This window comes from Artemia sp. Qi Xiang Cuo, chromosome 4, assembly GCF_049724085.1.
Source record: "Artemia sp. Qi Xiang Cuo chromosome 4, ASM4972408v1, whole genome shotgun sequence".
Classification (NCBI taxonomy): Eukaryota; Metazoa; Arthropoda; class Branchiopoda; order Anostraca; family Artemiidae; genus Artemia; species Artemia sp. Qi Xiang Cuo.
Window position 1 is genome coordinate 87,388,600 of NC_142797.1, and position 14,446 is coordinate 87,403,045.

General features: G+C 33.5%; 1 protein-coding gene across 1 annotated transcript in view; it reads right to left on the minus strand.

Moving 5' to 3' along the window:
• Nucleotides 1-14,446, minus strand: part of LOC148953586 (uncharacterized) — a 148,584-nt gene that overhangs the window by 1,325 nt on the left and 132,813 nt on the right. Inside the window, exon 5 of the mRNA XM_089087748.1 lies at nt 3,505-3,660. Coding sequence (XP_088943874.1) covers nt 3,505-3,660 — 156 coding nt within the window. The remainder of the gene's footprint in view (nt 1-3,504; nt 3,661-14,446) is intronic.

A 14,446-nucleotide genomic window follows, 5' to 3' on the forward strand; every position in this document is an offset into this window, starting at 1 on the left:
TCTTATTCTTGCAAGAGAAATCACACAAAGACCATTCTTCCTTCTTTTAAGCTTGATAATGTTCCCGGCTTATTTTTAATTTTTTTTTCATAAGACATTTGTCCTGTTTTGCAAACTATGTTCCCAAAATGTTTTCACCATCTTTTACCGTATCAAATTCTATATTTTAGAATTTCACTTCCAAATATTGTTTTAATGTTCCTATCACATTATCATCCTAGATTCTCTAAGCATCTGAACTATCTGGTAAGTAATCAGTCTTCCTAAATACAGCTTTCAATTAACCCAAGATTTTACTACTCTGTCATCTTTACTTTTATCATGAGTTGCGAGACTTCTATACACCTCAATATCTTGTTTGCGTCAATCCAGTCTTTGATTATTCCAAAACCATCAATAAAACTAACATATCAATAAAATATTCCAATATTATACATGGAAGTAATCTATAGATAATCCACTATTTTATCCCAAACCCCCAGTTCACATCTCCCTCATTTACATTTTAATACCATCTTTATTTTTGTTACTTTTCTCTTATCGAACAAAGAGAAATCATACAAAGACTATATTTTCTTCTAATAAGCTTGAAACTTTTTGGTAGTGTTTCTGACCTATTTTCTGCTTTCCTTCCTAAGACATTTGTCCCTGCTTTGCAAACTATTTTCCTAAAATCATTTTCTTCCTCTTCTACCTTACCAAATTTTTAATTTTTAAATTTTATTTCCAATTATTCTTGGAATACTCCTATCAAATTATCATCCTGGAGTCTATCAGTATCATAAATACCTGGTAAGTAATCAGTTTTTCTAAATTCTGGTTTAAATTAACCTGGGACTCTACTTCTTCGTCATCTTTACTTTTAACATCAATTAGGGGACTTATATATTCCTCAGTCTCTTGTATTGATTATACCAGTCTTCGATTAAGCCAACATCATCAATAAGGTCCAGCCGTCTTATCATTGAGCCAATACCATGTTTACTTGCTGGCCATTCTAAGACCCAACGACGTGTTGGATACAACTAGGTTAATTTATTTGCAAAGTTATAGCAGTGTATTACCATTCCTGTTTTCCTTTCCAATAAAGCTGTAAAGGTGCTTAAGCTAAGCAGCAAAATATTTCTAATTGTACTAATAAGGGCATTTGTTTCTACTAATAGAAACACTATATTTTTACGCTGGATCTTGTCTATTTGCTCCTGCAACTGGATGTAAAAAAAATGTATATGAGCCAATACTCTTATTGTCAGTCAATTTTACTCGGTTGAATTGTCAGTCAATACATTACGACTTGGTGCCCTGTACGCTGTACTGATAATATGTACAACTAGAATTCAAAATCTTGGCGGGGAGAGTCCAAATCATCCAACAAGGTAAAATAAAGATAAAATCAGGGTAAAATCAATTATTCAATTAAAATTTAATCCAAACAGTATTCATGCAAAGTCGTGACTTCCCATGATACAATTTTCCTATGGTTTAACTAATAAAAATCGTCTAAAAAAGAAGAAATCGTCTAAAAATCGTCTAAAATTTGCCACCAAAGAAGAAACAATGAGGAAAATTAAGTTCCAAAAACCTGCCTCAAGAGAAACTCACATCATGTGATCTATCCCAAGATTAAATAAAAAAAACAAGTTTTTTTTTAAACTGAAAGTAAGGAGCAACATTAAAACTTAAAACGAACAGAAATTATTCCGTATATGAAAGGGGCTGTCCCCTCCTTAACGCCTCACTCTTTACACTAAAGTTTTTTTTTTTACAAAAAAATAGAGCTGTGAGAAAGAGTCAAACGTTAGCGTAAAGAGCGAGGCGTTGAGGAGGGGACAGCCCCTGTCATATACGAAATTTGTTCTTTTTAGGTTTTAATGTTGCTCCTTACTTTCAGTTAAAAAACTTGTTTTTTTATTTAATTTTTGAACGTTTTTGAATTAATGCAGGTTTTGATTTTGGCTCACCGTAAATGAATAATTAAAACGAAATTTGCATACTAATTCCACTTTTATTTGGTTAAATGGCTTTCTCGAAAGTTGTTTAATTTTATTTACGAGCGTTTTTATTAGTAATAAATATATGTAACTTACGAAATAACTTACATAACGAACTTCTATATTCATATATTTTAAATACGTACATTAGGGGGTTCGCTCCCTATTCAATACCTCCCTGTTTACGCTAAAGTTCGAATTGTGTTCCAATTCTTTAAAAATGACCCTTTAATCATAAAGGCTGTTAATTAGAATAAATAACTCTTATGAAAGTAATAAAAAAATTTTGGCTTAAAGAGCAATGTATTGACTAGGGGGTGAACCCAATCATATACATAATAATTTGTGTTCGTTTTAAGTTTTGATGTTGCTCCTTACTTTCAGCTGAAAAACTTGTTTTTTTTTATATTTAATTTCTGATCGTTTTTTAAATAATGCTGGGAAATCCAGCCCCCCCTTCATTGCACTGTACCTTCCCCCAGAAAAACTTCCTCCATGGAAAGATCATCCGACATAACCACCGACCCGCCCCGCTACCAGAAAAAATCCCCCTGATAACGTCTGTATACTTCCCAATAGCCAATACTATATGTAAACATTGGGTAAAGTTCATAACTTTCAGCCCTCCCCCCGAAGACTTTGGGGGATTAAGTCATCCTAAAAGACATATTTATTATATTTTCGATCATGTTGACCAAAATGACTATCTCAAAATTTTGATCGGGTGACTTTGGAAAAAAATGAGCGTGGGAGGGGGCCTAGTTGCCCTCCATTTTTTTGGTTACTTATAAAGGGCACTAGAACTTTTAATTTCAGTTCGAATTAGCCCTCCCAAGATATTCTAGGACCACTGGGTCAACACGATCACCCCTGGGAAAAAAACAACCAAAAAAACAAAAAACAAATAAAGTCGCATCCGTGATGTTTCCTCTGGCAACAAATACAAAATTTCATATTTTTGCAGATAGGAGTTTGAAACCTCTACATTAGGGTTCTCTGATACGGTAAATCTGATGGTGTGATTTTCATTAAGGTTCTATAACTTTTAGGGGGTATTTTTCCATTTTTTCGAAAATTAGGCAAATTTTCTCAGGTGCGTAACTTTTGATGGGTAAAACTAAACTTGATGAAACTTATATATTTGAAATCAGCATTAAAATATGATTCTTTTGATGTATCTACTGGTATCATTTAAAGTTTTTTAGAGTTTCGGTAACTGTTGAGCCGGGTCGCTCCTTACTTACAGTTCGTTACCACGAACTGTTTGAAAATACACGCCCCTGGAAAGACCTGAACCCAGCCAACCTTGAGCTTAAAATATTTTACATTTTTCATAAAACTAGAGTAATTCCTGAAGATTTTTTTTTTAATTTGAGAGAATAGCAGCAATTGGATTGTTCTCAATAATTAGCAACAACTTTTTTGTCAATGAAATTCAAAAAGATAAATTTAGATTGCCAAGTTTACCGAACCGTCACCAATAGCTTACTATAAACAATAAAAGATTTAATACCTTTCTCTGGGTAGCATCGTGCTTCACCATTTTCTAAGAGCTCTTTAAACCCATCACTACAGTCACAGTTATATGCACCTATATTGTTTTGGCACAAAGCAGCAGCATCTCCAAGGGAAGAACACTGGGATGTTCCAAGTTTACATTCATCGACATCTAAAGTAAAAATTTACGACTTTAGTTCAAACACTTAACTAGTTTTGTTATCTAATATGATTTTAATACCACCCTGAGACTGGGCATAATTATATTATTTTGCATAGAAAGCTTTCGCTTTTTTTTTAATTTAAAAATGAAACTTTTAAATGCAACGGAAAAGAATTTTACTGCTGAACATCATTACCAAAATTGAATTTAAAGCCTTAAGAAGTATTTTAAAATGAATCATTAGATTCATTTCAATAAACCAAATATAGAAAGAGTTTCTAGCAAAAAACAAAATGTAAAGTCGGCATAAGGATGGCAATAAGGAAAAATTTGAATACCACTCGCTAAGTAAAAAAAAAAAAAAAACATTCGTAAAACTATTATCTCTTAATGCAGTTTTAGTAATACCAACAGAATTTGCTTGGTGGGTTCAATGGTCATTTAAGACTGATATTTTTTTCGCTTGAGTAGAATCCAACAAAATATATTTTATTCAAATGCTATGGTGTCTATTAATTTATATTTTTTATTGGTCTCTTATCAAACACGGTAAAAATTCTAATTATTTAATATTATAGCGTTTACCTTTTCAAAACTCTCCAGAATGTTACATAAAAACAATAAAACTAGACATTTTCAAATAAAAAATAAAAGGAAAATGTGAGAAAAAAAGAATACCCTAACGTATAACCTAGCATTTGAAAAACGTCCCCTCCAAAAACAACAAAATAGTGATCGTTTTTACACCCGGTTACAATTTATATTTAATTTTTGGCTCTATCTATATTCAGTTTTAGATTAGTTTATTCATATTTTTGTATTTCTTTTTTTTATTAAGCATCTAATTATTTATTATCCCAGAAAGTGTGTAATTCTACAAAGTTAATAGCATAAGCTAGCTGGGAGCTTTCAAGCCTGTAATAAGTACAAAAAAATAAATTTGGTTTGAAAGTCCTTTTGATACCCATATTCATATTGTTTTTCTTGTTTTTTTTTATTAATCATTTGTTTTTTTTGAACGATACAAGGCACTCTTCAATATAAAGATGACAACAAAAGTACTTTTTCTGAAATCGACCTATGTGATATCAAATTTTACTCTCAGTCCTTAACGTCTATGGTTTAAGACACACCTTCAACACTTTTCTGATGAAAACCTACTTCAGATTTCAGATTGATGAAAACCTACTTCAGATTGATGAAAACCTACTTCAGATATCAGATTTCTGATATCCAATTAAGTTTGCTCCTTTTAAAAATGCTTTATGCATTTAAGCTTTATGCATTTAAGCTTTATGCATTTAAGCTTTATGCATTTAAGCATTTAAGCTAACGCACATTACACATTAGAAACTAATAATAAAAAAAGAATCAGAAGAAATTGCAAACGTGTTTTGTCAAAAATGATAGTCTAACAAACGATTGTTGCAAAAAAAAAACTACATCCCCGCTCGTACAATTAAAAACTAAAACTAAGTAGAAAGCAGTGCAGTGTGATAAGTCCTGATATAGTTGATCATTTGTAATATTTTAAAATAATGTTAAATATTTGACGTTGTATTCCAAGTAAAAAAAAGTTTTTAAATTGATATAGGTGCTTCTCCGTGCGTTAAAGCTTAATTTTGTTTCTAGAATCCATGGCTCTGTAAGCTAACATCCAGCTCTAAACTATTCAAATCAACTACAGGTTAAATACAAGGAGTATATGGAGATTTGTAGGATAGAATTTAAATAAAAAATTTCTTTCACAATGTGGTTGCCGAATTTGAATTTTACGTCCCAAATAGCACTAGTATATAAACTTATCATATCGAAAGAATTTGACCTTCACGTCAAACAAAATCCATTGAACTTCATGTCAAACATAATCCAAGCAAAATACATAAAAAAAGATGAGCTAAACAATAAAACAATAAAACTAATGGCTTAGTTTTCCTGGTTATTATACAACTCAACAAAAACTCGGAACAAAACTCTTATGATATCTTTCATGTTTAGTGGGGATGGGAGTCAGTTTGGGGACTTTTTGGGATTTTATACAGGACGGTCTGTTGCGGGCAGGAAGGCTGGGATCAGGGATGATGGAACGTAATCAGATAACAGACAGGGTCTTGGTATCGAAACGAAGACACAGGAGGTTCCTTCTGTCGATCAAAGTGGTGACATGGGACTTACTTAGTAGACAATGATATGGAACCTTCCCTTCACCATTAATGATTCTAAGCGCTTGTTTTTGGACATTTTCAATCTTATAAATATGCTATGAAGAAAGACCAAAATGCCAAACTGGACAAAAAAACTCCAGTATTGGCCAAATAAAAGAACAATAAACTTGGAGAAGATCCTTAGGGGTGTAGGAAAGTTTAATCAAAATTCTTAGAAGGGAAACCAAAGGGGAAGCGTGTTTGAGGATGTTTTGAACATGGGTATCTCACTTCGAGTCAGCAGTAATTGTCACCCAAACTAGTTTAATGTATGTGACAGAGATTTTAGGAGGAATGGGGTTTGTGAAAGAAGAGAGTGAATTTAAAAATTAACTGTCATAACTTACGATTTAACTGCTTTAACTTTCATCTTCAACAAAGAAGCCTCCTGTGTGACATCATCAAATAATGTCATAGTTGAGCTTTTAATATTTTGTCGACAAACCTCAAGTGCAGACAGATCGTCCACATACTTCCTTTGCTCTGTGTGGTCAGTCATGGGGCTATAAATTATTATAAGGAATAAAATGGGACCCATCAGGGTTCTCTGTGGGACCCCACAAAAGATAGGAAGGGGATCGGAATAAAAATTTTAATATTTAAGCACTTGAGAACGATTTGTTAAAAAAGAGGCAACAATTTACCAAGAAAGGGACTCAGTTGAAACTCCGTCAGCAGTTTATTTACAAGGATATTGTGGCTAATTAGGTCAAATGCTTCCTTAAGATCAATTAATAAAAGCTTCAACTGCGTATCAGGGTTTTCAAGATTTTTCAGAATGGTGTCAAGAAGACTAAGAAGGTAGTGTGAAGTAGATGTCTCCTTCAGGTTTTCAAACTGTTTTAAGTCAATAAGTTCAAGAATCTCTGCCCTTAACCAATTAGCTAAGAAACCCTCGTACATTTTTAATAAAACTGGGGTCAATGTGAATGGTCGTACTCCGGTAAAATCAATCATGGCTCCCTTCATTTGGATTGGAGTAATATAGCCCAGCTTCCAGCACAACGGGTAACATCTGGAATTACTAATATCATTTTAAAATACTAACAAGAGGCGTTGATAGTTTAGGAATGCTTTTATTACATCAATTGGGATATCAATGGGACAAATACTAGTTTTTTCAGTTTCTGTATTTTTCTATTATTTGCGTCGCTGAAATTTTCGGGAATTTATCTCTTGGAGTTACAGGGCTTAGATGGGGTTCTGTGGGAGGGGGGTACGCCTGCTCAATGCTAGCTAGGTCTTTAGTCAGCTCATTGGCTGTCTGTTCAGGTGGTTCAGTCAGAAGGAAATCAAGGTTTGTGTACGAGTGACCCCCTATTTCTTATACTTTCTTAAACCATTGCTGAGGTTTGCTCTTTTTAAAGCAATTCAATTTATTCTTAACATAACGAGAAGAAACACGATGTATTTCTTTCTTTGTTTGTTGATTAAGGGCTAAGGCATAATTGTTCTTTCCAAGGCAAAAAAGTTTTAGTTTTAAATGGATTAGTCCTTTTATTTTTTTATTAATGTAAGGCTTATCTGAGGAACCTACTTCTTGGCAACCTCTGAGAAAAAAAATGTATTTTGTCATTAATTTTATATGAAACAAACTAACATTTGAATTAATATTTACACACGACAGTAGAGTAGTACATTATACTTTGCTTAATGCCCTAGGATTTACCATGCTATTTGCTTAATGCCCTAGGACCATACTATTTGCTTAATGCTCTACACCTTTTCAAAGAGAGTCAGTACTCCCTCACACAGTTTCACGTGGACATTGCAAAAAATCTGGCAAGCTATAAAGTGATTAAACACGTTTTGAAACTATATTCAAGGTTGTATAAGAGAATTAGACTGTTTTTTTTTTGCTATTGATATCAATTGCACAATGAATTTCACAAGAATATGCAGCGTGTACATTTAAAAAAAGCTGGCAATCTATAATGTGGTCCAACATGTTTTGAGAGTATGGTCATGGTTGTATAAGAAAACACTTTTTGTTATTGATATCAATTGCACAAGAATATACGCTTCGGTTTTACATGCACATTTAAAAAAAAGCTGGCAAGTTATAAAGTAGTTTATATATATAAAAAAAGGCAACACCCATTTTTTAGGAGCCAATCAGAGACAGCGGTGGTTGCTCAATATACGATAACTTGATTGGTGATAAGATTTGAATAAAAGGAAAAGCAATGGGTACATCAATTTACAATGTGAGTAAAGTTTACTAAATTTCTTAATTTATTTCCAAATAAAACCATTTTACCATCCCACTAGTAAATTCAAATTTCAGGAGGACATAGCCCCCTCCCCTCCCACCGGACAAACCCTACAATATTATGAGTATACTCGCTCGAAAACGCAACGTACGCTCTTTTTTTATTATGTACATAAAAACCCTCCCCCCTGCTCTGTTTACGGGCTTAATTCTTTTGAAAGAGTTATGTCGTTCAAAATGTCAGTTTCCTCATTCATTCTATTAAAATGCGTTTTCTTTATCTGTTTAAATAGAAACATCTGTTTATAATTACAGAAAGGGTCCCCTTTGGAAGCAAAACTTCGCACGTATCGTATCTGAAAACAAAAGCTTGGTGATTAAGACAGGTTTTGTGTAATTCTAGCCAGAAACTCAGAATTGATAGGGACCAAGATGGAACGATGCCACATTGACTGTGTGTGTGTGTGTGAGCGGTGCATGAGCTGTTCCTTTTTCTGTCTAGGCCTACTCGATAATTCATTTAGAAATTATAATGAATACTGCAAATTCAATAACGACGTAATGATTTTCACTTTTTTGTTGTGTGTTTGTGTGTGACTGTGTGTGTGTGTGTGTGTGTGTGTGTGTGTGTGTGTTTGTGTGTGTGTGTGTGTGTGTGTGGGTTTGTGTGTGTTTGTTTGTGTTTGTGTGTGTGTGGGTGTGTGTGTGTGTGTGTGTGTGTGTGTGTGTGTGTGTGTGTGTGTGTGTGTGTGTGTGTGTGTGTGTGTGTGTGTGTGTGTGTGTGTGTGTGTGTGTGTGTGTGTGTGTGTGTGTGTGTGTGTGTGTGTGTGTGTGTGTGTGTGTGTGTGTGTGTGTGTGTGTGTGTGTGTGTGTGTGTGTGTGTATGTGTGTGTGTGTGTATGTGTGTATGTGTGTGTGTGTGTGTGTGTATGTATGTATGTGTGTTTGTGTGTATATGTGTTTGTGTTTGTGTGTCTGTTTCTATGTGAGTATATGTGTGTGTGTGTCTGTGTTTGCGTAGATTCTTTTTATGGTCAAATTAAAAGTGAGTAAAGCCTTTGAAATGCGATGCATAACTGATGTTTGAACAATGTTGTCAATTTAAAATAGGGTCTAGCGTTATGATATACTAAAAAATTGATATTACTATTCAATTATTTTCAGTGTAAGCCAATATAATTACCTCATTCTTTTATTCTAACTTAACTTTTAGGAATAGGACTTCTAGAATAAGGATTCATTCCCTCGACTAAATCAGTTTCTTCATGTATAATGATGAACAAAAGACTATTAATTCTCCGTATTCTTCTTCTTCTTCTTATCTAGCTAAACGTTGCGCTGTGTTTGTCACACCAACTAGTAAATATTTATCGGGGTTTTATTTTTTCCATTCAATTATTTTCATTGTAAGCCAATATAATGCTAGGGAGTAAATTAAGTTTTGAGGGGGGTAAAAATGGTAGTTATTTAATACCTGGTAAACAGGTGACTTGAAATGCTTCATTAGAAAAAGGTTATTGCTAATGCTACCTCCTCGACAGATATTTTTTTATTGTATTTTATAGCTATTAGCCAAAAGTTGCTCTGTGTTTGTCACACCAACTGGTAAAAATTTATCGGGGTTTTATTTTTTTTGTTCAATTATTTTTAGTGTAAGCCAATATAATTAACTAATTCTTTTATTCTAACTTAACCTGCAGAAATAGGACTTCTAGAATAAGGATTCATTCCCTCGACTAAAGAAGTTTTTTGATGTATAATAGTGAACAAAAGACTATTAATTCTCCGTATTCTTCTTCTTCTTCTTATCTAGCTAAACGTTGCGCTGTGTTAGTCACACCAACTAGTAAATATTTATCGGGGTTTTATTTTTTCGTTCAATTATTTTCAGTGTAAGCCAATATAAAGCTAGGGGGTAAATTAAGTTTTGAGGGGGGTAAAAATGGTAGTTATTTAGTAGCCGGTAAACAGGTGACTTGAAATGCTTCATTAGAAATAGGTTATTGCTAATGATACCTCCTCAACAGAGGACTTCGAAATTATTCAACATTTTTTTTTTGTTTACGTATCTTAAATTGACATAAAATATGCTTATGGCTCTAACAATTGTACTCTATGCTTACCCAGAGACACGATGCGGCTTTCCCACCCCCACCCCCCATTCTTTTTTTTTCTTTTTTTTTTATTGGACTAAATTCTTTTTGGACTTCGAAATTATTTATTTATTAATCCACATAACGGTAAGCTAAAAAGCTTGTTGTACTAATACAATACATAATAAAATGAAAGGCAACACAAAGGTCTAAACTGAAAAGGCACTTGTGTAAAACTGGCTATCAACCAACATATTCTTAAACGATTCAACTGATCCGGCTTCAACAACTTCTGGCGGTAAATTATTCCAAGAGTCTGTGACCCTTTTAACAAATGAATTGTGTCCGATTTTCCTGTGGGTTCTTGGTGGGTAAATTTTATAAGGATGCTGTCGTGTCAAGTGGTAGTGGCTGAATTCGAAAAATTTTCCTACCTCAATATCGTCCACGCCTTTGATTATTTTGAATGTGTTTATGAGGTCAGTACGGCGACGTCGGAAATTCAGTGAAGGAAGTTGGAGCCTAGTTAGTCTTTGTGAGTAAGGAAGGTGTTTCAAATAAGGAATCATTTTTGTCGCCCGCCTCTAAATCTTTTCAACTCGGTGCTCGTCTTTTACATTCAGAAGAAACAAAACAGAGGTATTATATTTAACAACTGGCCGAACAAATGATTTATAAAGTAACATAAAATTCTTAAGATTAAACTTCCCGAAATTCCGTTTTAAAGTGAGGAGTTGGTAATTTGCATTTCTTACTACAGTCGAAACATGTCTATCAAATTTTAAATGTGTATCAAAGTGAACACCGAGGTCGCGTACAAATTCTTCTGACGGTATCTGTGAGCCAGATAGGGAGTATGCACGGCTGGGCTGATTTTTATTCCCGTAATGAAGCACTGCACATTTTGATGCATTTACAAACATCGAATTAGACTCGCACCATCGTGTTATTGAATCAAGATCTTCTTGAAGCATAGGCTCATCATCGATAGTTAATATTGGTCGGCAAATTTCAGCATCATCAGCAAACAACTTCACTGACGAATGACGAACACAAATTGGTAAATCATTGATGAAAATACAGAAGAGTATAGGGCCCAAGCAACTACCCTGGGGTACCCCACTCAGGACATCAATTGATCGAGATGCTGCTTCACCGACAACTACCAGTTGAAACCTACCACGCAAATAATCAGTAATCCAATCAACATTTCTTACACCAATATTATAGAGTCGATATTTTTCAACTAGTTGTGACATAGAAACTTTGTCAAAAGCTTTGGCGAAGTCTATGTAAATGCAAGCAAACGGTATGCCAAAATCAGCATGATGCTGAAAATCAATAATAAATTCCAGAAGTTGAGTGTTGCAAGACCTTCTCTTATGAAGGTCCAGAAAAGAGAAGAGACAGAGGTTTTGAGTCTTATTTTCAATCGCAGTCGATTCACTGATTATTTTCCAGCCGATTGATACCAAAGTCTGTCAAAATCGATAGTGTTTGCCACAAAAATCAAGTTTATTTCAATTAGAATAAAAAGCACGTGTTATCACCAGCGTTGCCAAAAAACAACCAGCCAACAACCAACCAGCATTATTCAACTTTTTTTTTTCGTATCTTGAAATGACATGAAATATCTTTATGGCTCTAAAAATTGTACTCTATGCTTGCCCAGAGACACGATGCGGCTTTCCCACTGTTACTCTATGGCCAATTATCGACACTACCTTGTTTATTGCATGTATTAAATCAGTATTTTTTACACAGTTGAACGATAAACACATAACTAATATCTCTAAAAAGTGAAGATGAAGCATTTTAAGAAAGTGTGTTCACATGATAGTGTTATTGTAGCATTGGATGCTGACAAGGAGAAGTATTTACACTATGAAATAAGTACAAGTTGTAGCACTATTTGAAACGTATGCGTGCATTGTCATGACATTAAGGAATTGAATTTCTTTGGAGTACCAAAAAAATTCAACTCTTATGATGGTGGATATGCGAGATTGAGATCTCCGGAGATGATTGCACTCAAAGATAATGCCAACATAAAATAATAGTTGATAAAGAGGGGCATCTTCTTGCTAGTGCTTGTGGTAACATGTTACCCAGTGTTAAACCATATCGTCAGCTTTCGGGTATTAGCTTTCAAATGAAAGCAAAGACGAAAAGAAAGGCCTACTCTTCTACTAATATCATAAACCATATCCTGTCTACGTGCCGAAACTGTTACCTGTGTAAAAATAGTGTGATATATATACAGTGATATTGCTAGAAAAATAAAAAGGACATTGGCAGAAAATATCACTAAGGAATATAAAGATGAATCGATGAAAAACAAAGTACCAGCAAACGTTACTGCCATTGATCAAACCGTCAATGAATCAAATAATACCAAAGGCGAAAAGCATATTGAGCCTGTCGATGACACACCTATAAAAATTGTGTATGAGTCAAAATGGAATAATCATTATTCTATTGATTACGAACTAAGAGAAGACAATAGCTATAGTATCAAGAGAGAACATGGTGAACCATTTTATGGAACAGATTCAAAATGTCCAAAGTTGTTCATTGATATTAATAATGTATAATAATATATATTTTTTGTATTAATATTCTACACAACATTATTTCATTAAAAATATATTATGCATTACATTGTTATGTTTTCATTATTTTTAGAGTAAGCTAGCATATCGAACGTTTCGAATGTCTATTAAAACATCGGTGATGTAAGAAAAGGAATTTACATACATCATATATCGGATAGATAGGTCAACATCTATTGACAGATACTTGGGATAGCATTGAAAAAAATCAAAGTATCAGAGTGAATAAATTCTTTATCGATGTCTTTTGACAGATACGTTTGATAACACTGACATAATTTAAGTATCAAATTGAACAAATTCTTTATTAACATTCTTTATCGATATCATATGTCGGATATGTCGGATAACATTGCCAAAATCTATCTATTAGAATGAATAAATTCTCTATAATCATCCATTGTCACATTTGTCTTCATTATGAAAAAATTGTGAGTAAGTAATCAACAAACTTTCTTAAATTCACCTCATGGATAGGCAATACATACATTATAAAAAAAATTCAATTTTCAGACTTCATTTGTTTGAAACAGATACGGAGAGTTCTATGACTCCTCCCCGCACTGACTTCTAATGGTTTTATGACTCCTCCCCACAATGAATTCAGATGGTTTTACGACTCATCCCCCTAGCCATAGCTCCACTGAACCTAGAGCGAGGGTTTAAAAGTTTGATGAAGTACTTCTCTACTTAATAGCTAAAATAATATCTTCTAAGATGACAGGACTGTATGACACAGAACTTATCGGTGTAAAAAAATAATCTTGTGGTGTTATTTTGAATGTTCTTTTTTATTTTTGTCTATGGGACTCGAAGAAATTAACAGTATCATTGGATAGTGAACTATAATCTGTTTGAGTATGATGAAAGCTTTCGGAGTACTGCATTACGTCATATAAGCAGACTGGGATTCTATAATAGAGTGATTATACCACTTAATAATACTGGTCAGGAACTGAGAAATGTTCAGGAGGAAGTCAGTGAAATATGCAGCTTTTTCGGGGTTGAAGCACTCTACGTAAAGGGCAATGTACCTACAGATAAAGTTTTAATTCAAAAGTGTGACATTAGGATTCCACTTTTCAATCTAGAAGAGTTTAAGTGTCCTAAATTTGAAGGGGGTTATCACCGTCCTGAAGACGAGGTTAGGTTCTTCGCGCAGTGGATACCAAAGGACATACCTGATCGTGATAAATCCATAAGACATGGTAAAAACTATTCTTTATCATGGGACCATCGTTTCTGGATGTTTAAGAGTGAACTCTAAGTACTATTTTATGTAAATTTTTTTTTTTCCTTAAAAAAATCTTTTAATACGTTTAAGCAATAAATATCTTTAAGCTTAAACCGTCTTTATTCTTTAGAGTAGTTCTATTCATTTCATTAAATTATGAAGAAATTGTAAGTAAGTAACAATCGCTTTCTTCAAGTCGCTTCCTGGACACAATACAGATATTTAATTCAAGAAATCATTATAAAATCGCAAGTAAGTAATAAAATATTTATTTTTTTCACCTATTGGATACACAATACGGAAATTTCATTCAAGAAATTATGAAGAAATTGTATATATGTAACAAACTCATTCTTGAAGTTACCTCCTGCATACACATTGCAGAAATTTACTTCAAGTATTTATGAAAAAATTGTAAGTAAGTAACAATGTGTCTGTGT